Source organism: Sinocyclocheilus anshuiensis, unplaced genomic scaffold (genome assembly GCF_001515605.1).
Source record: "Sinocyclocheilus anshuiensis isolate Anshui unplaced genomic scaffold, SAMN03320099.WGS_v1.1 scaffold762, whole genome shotgun sequence".
NCBI lineage: Eukaryota > Metazoa > Chordata > Actinopteri > Cypriniformes > Cyprinidae > Sinocyclocheilus > Sinocyclocheilus anshuiensis.
The window spans coordinates 156,343-167,707 of record NW_015542390.1 but is presented as its reverse complement, the minus strand read 5'-3'; the positions used below and the strand labels follow the sequence as shown (position 1 = coordinate 167,707).

Sequence of the window (11,365 nt, the reverse complement as noted above, 5' to 3'; positions counted from 1 at the left end):
TTCTATTGTTTTTATATACAGATAGTTATACACTTTTTAACCTAAACCCACCCCTGCCCCTCACAGAAAACTTTCTGCATTTTTACAAACTTTGTTTACTTCATTTTTATGCCAGTCTTACAAATTTGGCGATTTTGTCAGGTTTTGCTCACTTTTGGGTACAAATGTGTCCCTAAAATATGGTTAAGTAGGTATACACAGACACACACACACATACACACACACACACAATTTAATAATGACAAATGAGGCGAACATAAAATGTGAAAATCATATGAACACTTGTGCACTTAAAATTCACTATAAAACATTGAAAACATATTATCTTAAACTTCTTCATTTTAATTTAGTTTAACTTGATGTACTAAAATAACTAAAACTAAAACCGAAATACAAATTTTAAATTCACTGAAATAAAAAAAGTTGCTAGTAAATTTAACAAACAATTACAAAGAAACAGCAAGTAACAATTAACATGAAATTTTGAAGTAGAAAAACTGAAATAGTATTTTCTTTTAAAACATGGTTGGATAATCTTTGTTTTATTTACAGCTTCTATTTATTTATTTATTCATTCATTCATTCATTCATTCACTTTTACAGTGTATATAGACTATACACTATAAACGTCAACTAAAAGTAAAATAAAAAATGTAAAATAATTTTCAAATAAAAACTAATTTATAATATCAATAGCAAATATAATAGTACCTCAATGATACTTATGGCGCTTTTCCACTGAGTGGTACGACTCGGCTCGGCACGGCTCAGTATGGTACGGCTCGGCTCGGTTTGCGTTTCCACTGCAGTTCAGTACCGCTTTAGAGTGGGCGGGATTATTCACGTGTCGTTTATAGTTGCGTCGCCTCTACTGCCGCGACTCGTGAAAAACGTTTTCATTTCGCGTCGCCCCATCAAGCTCTCGCTGGATCCGCTCCTCTGCTATCATCGTCTGTACTTCTTCAGCAGACAGCGAAACAGCCACTTTTTGGTTGTTAAAAAAGTTGCGCTTGTTCAAAACAGTTGCGTTCGATCCTTCGCTGGCTGTGCTGATTTAAATCTAGCGGTTCTGTTGTGTTTGTGTCGCAAGTTCAGGTAGTGACGATTCTCTCCGGCCAATCCGTGATCAGCAGAGTTTACACGTCACGTTTTGGTAGCGGGTTCGCTTGGAACTTCAACCGAGGTGGTACTAAAAAAAGTACCAGGTACTGTACCCAGTGGAAAACCCCCCAAAAGTGAACCGTACCGCGTCGTACCGTGCAGTACCATGAAGTGGAAAAGCGCCATTAGTGCTGCCTAATTCTGACTGAATTTAACTCACAAATGACAAATCAGACAGATCTTTTAATTTCAGACCTCTGTTCTGTAGCTTCCAGCGGTTCTGGTTTTGGTGATGTGTGTTTAAAGGCAGTCATTTGTTATTAGCAGAGATCCAGTCTGGCCAGAGTTAATTGGACGTGACTCTAATGGCCTAATTGATGGAGTGTCTGGATGGTCAGCTCGTGTTCAGCGCTCAGGTCTGCATCATAGTTGACAGAGAGACTTTTTGTGATTTAACTTGTGTTAAGAACTTGATTTGTATGCATTAGTAGTTTGTGTCTGCACACAACTGAACCTTACAGTGTACGGCATGCATACAGTATCTCATAAAGGCGTATTAAGTCATATCTCATGTGTGTTGATATGTTGCTGACTGTTTTAATGACACGTTCTCCTCTCCCCAAATGCTAATGGATCCCTGTTGGATATGAATATTAAGACACAGAGCGGTGCGTATGTTCAACATATTGCAACTTCCTCAAGCCCATTTTGTGTGTGCTGAACACCTCCCAGATGTGCTTCACACTCCACCCTCTGGAGTTTCCACCATACTGGGGTTCAGATTCATCTCTGATGAACATCTCTCCCTACGTCACACACACATGCACATATGCATATAGATCTGCTTTTCTCCCTATCAGTGAGGACAGAGTCTCCATCAAGTGTCATCATTTACCAAGCCTTTTGTTGTTCCAAAAATATGTTTCTTATGTTTCTTTCAAAAAGACTATAAAGAAAATAAAGCTTAAGATTTTTTTAAAATCATAACATTATCTTCATGATGATTGAGCACACTTCTCCAAATTCTCATTAATGTAATGCAAAAAGTTTATTTTATTTAATTTTATATACAATTATGGTACTTTTTTTCTTTTTTAAATCCAGGCTTTTATTATAATGAAAGTGACGTCAACTTATTTAACATAATGGTAGATACAATTAAATAAAGTTATAGAAAAATAAACTAAAAAGTATTATAGAAAACTCTATTTCTCACACAAAGTTATCAAATGAAGAGTCGTAATATTAAGTACAAGTTGCATGGATTACAGTTATGACGATTTTATAATGTTTCCATCCTTTTTGAAATTTGATTTAGTTTTTTCCCATTTGTTGTAAGCACATTACTTTGTGTTCCACACAATAACAAAAGTCAAACGGACAACATTTCTGGCTGAACTATTTCTTTAAATTAAGCAATAAAATAAAAATTTTATTAAATTAAATAAAAATTAAATAAATACAATAAAATAAAAGAGTAAAAAGCTGTTTGAAATGTCTTTTGGAGCGATATACTACATAGACACTGCTGAGATTGGCTTTTAGAAGAATATGTAAATATGTGCTGTGTGCTGTCCTCTCAATAACAAAATAAATACAAACATGACAGCGATGAGAAAACAGCAGTTAAGAAAGCATCTGATCATAGTGATGTGGATGTTTGCACCATGTTTGCAGTTCGGTACTCCAGTCAAGTCACATCGTTTTTAATTATAGCACTTTATGCAATAGACTGCTTTAAAGCAAGCAGCTTTACAGTATTAAACATGAAAAAAAAAAACAACAACATTGTCAGTGTCACTTTCAATTAAAATGACAACTTTAGTTTCTACTATAAATCAGTTCATGAGTGTGTTCATGTTGTAACTCACGGACACCTGACCTCGACGGACTGATCAGAAGAAATGAACCAGAGAAGATTTCCACATCAGAAAAGGCGGAGCTACAGAGCCACACCCACTTATTACATAATCACCACGGACCAATGAGAGTTTGAGGGTGTTTGCCAGCCGGAGTGAACTTTTCCAGAAAATGTTTCAAACTCCAAATTAACTCAGTTTTGGTCTGCTCTTGTTTGAAACCACTTCACACCAGTTCATTTTTCAGTTTAACTTGAAGTATATCAGGCCTTTAGTCCAGTGTGTGTGAGTCAGTCAAGGAGTTGTAGTGTTTAATATGCTAGAAGAGAGAGAACAAAAATAATTACAAGGGAGTTTGGAAGGAATTGAGAGTCTAAAGAGAATATATTGACCTTATCTTCAGCATAGGGTGAGCTCTCTGTCTCCAGTCGATATCTGCAGACGGCATGCATCTAATCAAGCATCATAACACCTCGATCAATACCAACAACACACCCGTCTGCTCTCGCTAATACAACACTTCCTACACATCTACATGTGGACCAAACGCTTCACACCACAGCAGTCTTTAGTATTGAGGCCAGAGCAGTTACTGCGCTGATATCCACTCTCCATTCTCTGAACTTCTCTCTCAGTCGTTTGGATCCTCTAAAGCTTGTTTTGCTCCCATGCTCCTCTCAAAGTTCAGACGTGTTTTTGTGATTTGCATCAGAGCTCCTATTGGTCTGCAGTGCATTATGAACAGCATGAAACTCACTCTGAGTAAAAGGATTCGTGACTTCAAACACTAAAGAGGAAAGTGGGGACTAAAGGAAAGGTTTTCTGTGAGCGTGATGTAAGTAGGAGGCTCACAAGAACAGATTTTGACACATTTCAATCCCAGGGAACGTTGCGACGCCTCCGTTTGTTTCTGATGAGGGAATATGAGTGAGAATCTCGAGTCTCGAGTGCCTTTTAAACTATTAGAACTCTGTTTAAAATATTGTAAAGAGACGCAAACACTGATTTTCACATTAATGCATTATTATTCTTTTTTCTTCAAATTTTATGCATGAACATATACATTTTTAAATATAAACATTTAAGCACTTTAAGAATAAATTAATCATGAGTAAAAATATGGCTACATATTCTACAGCGGCATCAGTAACTAAACCTTTTGTTTTGTGTGATGCTGCATCCACATCTTTAATAATCCAGTTTTATTAGAATGTTATAGAATTAACAATAAAACAATGAAATCTCTGGGTATTTGCAGTACAGATTATTTTATTCAATTTCTAGGACTTAAAAAATATAGGACTAATTTATAATAATAATAATAATAATAATAATAATAACTAATGTTAACTAATGAACCTTATTGTAAAGTGTTACCATTATTATTAAACCATATAATAAATAATATAACATGATTACATGAATTAACAGAAATAATTCCAAATAATAAAGTCAATCAGTCAATCAATCAATTAATAAATCAATCAGGCCATAGGAGTCCTAAACATACATACATGCATACATTATTTATTTATTTATTTATCAACAAACTACAACAAGAAGAAGAAGAAGAAGAAGAAGAACAACAATAGCATTTTAATAAATTATCTACTAAATCAAGAAATACCTTTTTATTGCTTTAGTAACAAATATCACTGTTCACAATGCAGTGCTGCTGTCATTACCATCATGGCAAGCATTTTAGAAAACCACTTGTTTGAAGACAGTTTGAAGACCAGAACAATTTCTTCATCATGATCTGAAAGCAGTCATGGTTGTGTCTGTGTCTTTACAACAATAAAGGAAGATTGCTCAAACCCAGTGATCAGGTTTTATTTCAGGACATTATTCCATGTTTTTTAGGAACTTTTTCATTCGGTCAGTCCTGTTGTGAGTCTCTGCTTCACTACATTTTACCTCCATTTAATCCAGTCCATCTCTGCTGTCCTTGCTGGTTTTTACTCCGTTTCTGTTTATTTTCGGTTTGGAAACACTTGCTTTCAGTATCTAGATCTCATGTCTCAGATATATTTTTTGCCATTATTTTCTCTCAGGGACACACAGTGTGTGTGTGTGTGTGTGTGTGTGTGTTTGTTATGAAGTAAAAAGGAATTCAGGATGAATAATGCATCATTGATGTGTTTGTCCTCCTGTACTGAGGGGATGCTTCTGTCGGTGGGTTTGGGAGCTGGTGTGACCGTGTAATCCAAGGACTGGAAACACACAGCCGCCGCAAGGCTGGACGAAAAGTGCTTTAAACTGAGTTTGGTGGAGAACAGCTGAGTCTATAGTGGACTGATGGAGAAAACTGCTCAAACTCTACCGTGTCTTAATCTCATGCCGAGCTCTCTTCAAATCTATTTTCTATTTTTTTTTTTTCTGTTGCTTGATGAATTTTATATTAATCATTTATTATATTAATACTTTAGTAATAGCAATCAAATTATATAATAAAAAAAGAAGATATCATTATTGTTATTATGCAGGTTGCCAACATTTTTTAATTATATAAATTAAATAATAATAATAATTATTATGGTTATATTCAGTTTTCAGTAACCCTATAAAAAATAAAAGCAATAATAACAGGCAATTTATTTATGTATTAGTTTGTTTGTTTGGTTGGTGGTTGTTGTTGTTGTTTGCTTGTTTATTATTATTATTATTATTATTATTATTCCTTGATTAATTTTATTTGCTATATTTGCTATATCAATATATTAGTAATATCAATCAAATTATATAATAAATAATAATATAAGATATTATTATTATTGTTATCATCTTGCATGTTTTTCATGCTAATATTTTCATTAAAAACAAAAATAAATAAAAAACAATGACAGGCAATATTTATTATTATTATTATTATGTTCGTTGATTAATTTTTTATTGATAATTTAGCATAATAATATTTCAGTTATTTCAATCTAATTGTATAATAAATAATAAAAAGGAAAGTCATGTTTCTCCTGTCTTTCAGCACACTCTGTCCAGACGCAGATATGGATGACATGTTTCAGAGGGAAGTCTTCGGCCGGCAGAGCATGTCAGAAAAGCGGACCAAACAGTACAGCGATGCTGCTCAACTGGAGATCGTCAAGAGTCACAAGTCGAAGAGTATGGACCTAGGTAACCTCACGCTCAACACTAGCACTCCCCAAACCACTTCCTGTCCCTTGCCTCACTGCTTCCTGTTCCTTTGCAATCCAGCAGCGCGGTATATGAGCCAGGGTGCGTACGCTAGCACAGCGCTTAACGTTAAAGCTAATAGTATCAGGCTCAGCAATGGCTACACCAAACTTAAAAGAGCACAGAGAGCTGTTAAACATTACAAATGATGTCATGAAGTCAAAAACTGACTTTTTGCATCCCTTTCTCTCCTAACTAACATATTTATCACTCATCTCTCAGAGAAGGCCTTCAGCTCACCTCTGAGGTGGGTTTGAGGGACTCAAGGACAGGTCAGGGTTGTTGAGAGCATACTGGCCCGTCTCAGGAGACGCAGAGCGTCTGCCGCATGGCCGCGTGGCTAATCGGAGGAGATAAAACATCGCTTTCATCCTCTTTATCCTCGGCCAACATCAAGACCACAGTCTCCTGAGACTGGACCAATGCCCCGCTCAGTCAGGACCAGACTAGACTCTCGAGACACGTCTCGCTCTTTACACTTCACTAGCAAACGTGAAATGAGTGGAAGGTGATATAGCACTTTAAAAAATGAGAAAAAGAGGGAAAAGGAACATTGTTTGGCAGCAGATGAGACCCGTTTCAGTGCCTCATCAAGCTTTAGTTAGACTGTGTGAGTTGAAGTGTATTACACACATCAGTTTTGGTGTTCAGATGTTACACACATAAATGCATACAGTACTGTACCACAAATATACAGTAGCCCCAACAAGGGTTAAAGATGCCACAAACTGAATGTAGTTCAGTGTTATTAAACAGCACTTACTTACTGACACTTAATGGATCATGACCATACTTAATAACGTAACGTAACATAACTATTAATGTATTGATGTACTATTAATGTACTACTAATAATTAATGTAATGGTTACTATGTTAGGACACCTGTTAGATCTTTTAAAATACTACTGCTACTACTACTACTACTACTACTACTACGACTACTACTACTACTACTACTACTACTACTAATAAATAGTTATAAATAATAATCAAAATTGTTTATATAAATATTACGTTTTTTGTGTAACTTTTATGTGATATATATATATATTACCATTAAAAAGTTTGGGCTCAGTACTTTTTTAATGCTATTATTTTGCAAGGTAATGTTACTTAAATTAAATCATAATAAGATGCTGTTCTTTTCATCTTTCTATTCATCAAAGAATCATCAAAAGAAAAAAAAAAGAAAACAAATAATGCATCATGGTTTCCACAGAAATACTGGGCAGCACAAGTTTTCTCATTGATAATAAACAGAAATGTTTGTTGAGCAGCAAATCAGCATATTAGAATGATTTCTGAAGATCATGTGACACTGAAGACTGGAGTAATGATACTGAAAATACAGCTGCGCATCACAGAAATACATTACATTTTACAATATATTCACATAGAAAACAGCTATTTGAATTGTAAAAATATACCATTATATTACTGTTTTCACTGTATTTTTACATACTAGACTTCTTTCAAAAATCAATAAAATATTTTACAGACACCAAAATTTAAACATAAATAAATAAATAACTAAATAAATAAATAAATAAATAAATAAATAACTAAATAAAGGAGCTGCCTTTAACAAAATTGGATAAACTTAGGCAGTAGTCTGAGAAATTTGCTTATTTCTTCCCCAGTTTTACACAATAATGAAATGAAATGCATTTATAGAGGACAGATGTGGCCGTCATTTCAAACGAGCAGCAATCCAAGCCCTCTCCTCTCGACTCATTAGAAGCACATTTCAATTCCACCAAATCCCCTGTGTTTTGTTCTGATGAGCCGTTTTCTTAAAATGGCATTTCTGCCTTCAGGTTGAGTATATAGTTTTGCTCCTCTCAGGCTTTTAGAAGAACACAATCTCCAGTAACAGTCTAAAGACAGATTTGAGAGCCAACATGGGGAAAATTACAGAGAAAAAATAAATACAAAAATCAGCCTTCATGGTTTCTACCCTATGTGTGATAAGACTGAGAGGGACAAAAAAGCCACTGGTTACACCTGGTTGATAGAGCTAAAATCACCTAACACATATATCTGCCCAATGCTTTTGAATGTTATCGCATGAGAATTCATTAAGTTCTCTCTCACCATCTCATGGGTTTTCCCACTTTGACCGTCTGCCTCTGTCTCACGTCTTGTCTCACTTTCACAGAGTGATTTGCATGCCGCTTGGTTTGGCCTTTGGAAATGTCAAGAAACATCTGTAATGGAATGAGTTGCATGGGTCTGGGAATGGTGGAACTTCTTGAATTAACCAAACACAATTGTTTATGCCTCCCTAACAGTAGCCGACGAGTTTAACCTCACTCCCCGCACAGAGAGGACCGAAGGTAAGGCCACCGGTCAGGGACACTAACCTCACGAACACACCGGATCTCTGAGTGTCTGCGCATGCTGATGTTTTGGTGGACTTCTAATGGTGTTTTTGAAAGATTTTAAACACTTTTTCAGATAAACATCTGGAGCTCTGTTTCAAAACCTAGTAAGCCGCCAGCAGCTGCATTATGTTGCCACCATATTTGCTTCACTTTGTTTAAAATCTAAAGCAGCTTTGTGTGTATCCTTCATGCAGAAAGCAATCCCAGAATGCACTGGGAGTATAGTGAGAGAAAAAAATCAAGATGTAAAAAATGTTAACTATAATATTTATTTATATATATATATTTATTTATTTATTTATTTATTTATTTTAATTCTGAATATAAAGCACTATTTTATCCAGTATGTATTAGCGTCATTAGCATTAGCAACATGCTAATTAGAATGTCTATTCTATTGAGTATATTATAATTAGTCTATTCTAACATGTCTATTAGAATCAATTGAGAGAAATGTATATTTTATTTCATTAGACACTAGAAAAACATTGTTTAAAGTTTCAGTCTATTTAAAAGTGCACTGTTTGTATTTGTGCCCTTTAGCTTAGCAGTTTGCTAATGTCAAACTCAGTCGAGAAAAATGTAGAGTACAGTTTATGATATTTCATTAGTTACAGTGTAGAAAATAATAAAACAACTGTATAATGTATAATGTTTCTCAGTTGGTTAGAATGGAGTTTGGCATTAACTTCACGTTTCTGTCTAATTAAAATAATAATAATAATAATAATTTCTGTTTTACCCTATATTTATTTGCCTTTAGCTTAGCAACATGCTAATGTCAAACTATTAGAATCAGTTGAGAGAAACGTACTGAAGACTACAGTAGTATTTCAGTAGATATTTAATAGTATAGAAACCATTGTTTTAAGTTTCTGACTATTTATAAATGGACAGTTTAGCCCAGTATTTAGGCTATTTTTTGTTAGCTTAGCAACATGCTAATGTCAAACTCCATTCTAACCAATTGAGAAACATGTAGACTACAGTTGTTTTATTAGACTCTAAATAGTATAGAGAAAAACACGTTTTATTCTAATTAAAAAATGACAATTTTGGACAACTATTAGGTATTAGCTTAGCAACATGCTAATGCCAAACTCTATTAGAATCAATAGTGAGGAGATGAGATTCCATTATCATGAAGATGCTCCCTATGTAGGCAGTAGACAGCAAGACGACTCACTAGGTTTTGGAAGAGAGCTGCAGTATTCTTAGAATGACAAATGAACAGCGCGAGACCACCGGTGACGGTGGAAATGAGTCCAGCAACAACTTTAATCTGCGCTTGGAAAAATGCCCCCCCTTTGACTTCTTGACTCTCCTATCTGCTGTTAACTGTTAGTAATCAATCTAACTAAACGACTGTGTGCGTTGTGCTCGTTAAGGAAGTCATTGTAAGTAATTGCCATCAAATCAGAGAGGGTGTTGCTGTCTTTTTTCCCATTGAAATGAAGTGCCATAGTGTTAAATAGACGTTTTGGCAGCAACTTTTTTTTGGAAAGCAAAGCACGCTGTCTGTTCTTGAGGGACTATGATGGAAGAAAACATTAATTATGCTGAAGGCAGCTGGAATGGGAAAAGAAACAGAGGTGTGTATGTATGCATGCATTCATGTGTGTGAGGAGAGATTGCTGAAGTTATGTTTGAAATAAAGAGCCTCAATGTCAGACTGCAATTAATCCATCAATGTCAAGCGTCCGGAGCAGAGAGTTCTAGTTGCAGCACAGCGGAGCAGTAGTCATGCTGGGAGTTGCCGGAAATTCATTCTGTCAAAAAAGTCAAAGCTTTTCTATATTAAAGTCAACATGAAGCGCTGTTCGCAACCCTTTTTATTTCTATTAAACGAGAGATGTTTGAAAAAATAAATGTGGACAGGAATTGTTAAAATTGGAGTTGCATATTAATCATGTTGCTGAAAAACTCCTTACATCTTCTGTTTGTCGTGGCGGTCACAGTGGTGCAAGATGCTTGCTTATCGTGTCACGAGGCCTTTAGATGAATGTATTTTGAAATGATAAGTTGTTTTGACTTCATTACAGTACAGAAGTTGAGGCTGCCATAACTGGAAGCTTTCGTTCGTTTTAGACCACCAGAGACATCTAAAAACAACCTTTAATGGACAACAGGCTCTTCTCATATGAAATCAGAGGAAGGCATTATGGCGAGACATGAGAGGCAAAACAGAAGTGGACTGTAGGCAGAAAAGGCAAATCGAGAAGGAAGACCTTCAAAGCAGGTTTTCAGTGATTCCCAACCAGTCGTATGTGCACCACATATACTCAAGCAGGTTCCATTGGGACAATCTCGATTTGTCTTTCTTAAACCTGTTAGTCTTTGTTAGCTGTCAGTCATAGCTTATTATTGAATTGTGTAAAATGAAGTGTGTTTGTGTTATTTTAGTATCATTGAGATACTGTTATAGTTTTTGCTAATACTTTACAATAAAGTTCCATTAGTTGACATTGGTTAACGATTAACTAAAATGAACTAACAATGAGCACATTACGTTATTTATTAATGTTAATTAATAAAAATACAACCGTTATTTAATGCATGTTAGCCCAGGTCCATTAAATAATATTATCATATACAACTTTTGATTGTAATAATGTATTAGTAAATGTTGAAATTTGGTAAGATTAATACATGATTTTGATATTTTTTCCCATTGCTAGTTAATGTTAACTAATGTAGTTAACCAGTGTTAACAAATGGAATCATTTTGTAAAGTGTTAATATTAGTTTGAATTTGTTTTTATATTTATATTTTCTGTTTTCATCTTAGTTTAATAATATTTTTAATAATTTAGTAGTTTTTTTTTTT

General features: G+C 34.8%; 1 protein-coding gene across 1 annotated transcript in view; it reads left to right on the top strand.

Moving 5' to 3' along the window:
- Positions 1-11,365, top strand: part of LOC107692754 (partitioning defective 3 homolog) — a 444,353-nt gene that overhangs the window by 282,080 nt on the left and 150,908 nt on the right. Inside the window, exons 17-18 of the mRNA XM_016491924.1 lie at positions 5,944-6,092; positions 8,446-8,490. Of these exons, the coding sequence (XP_016347410.1) occupies positions 5,944-6,092; positions 8,446-8,490 (194 nt within the window). The remainder of the gene's footprint in view (positions 1-5,943; positions 6,093-8,445; positions 8,491-11,365) is intronic.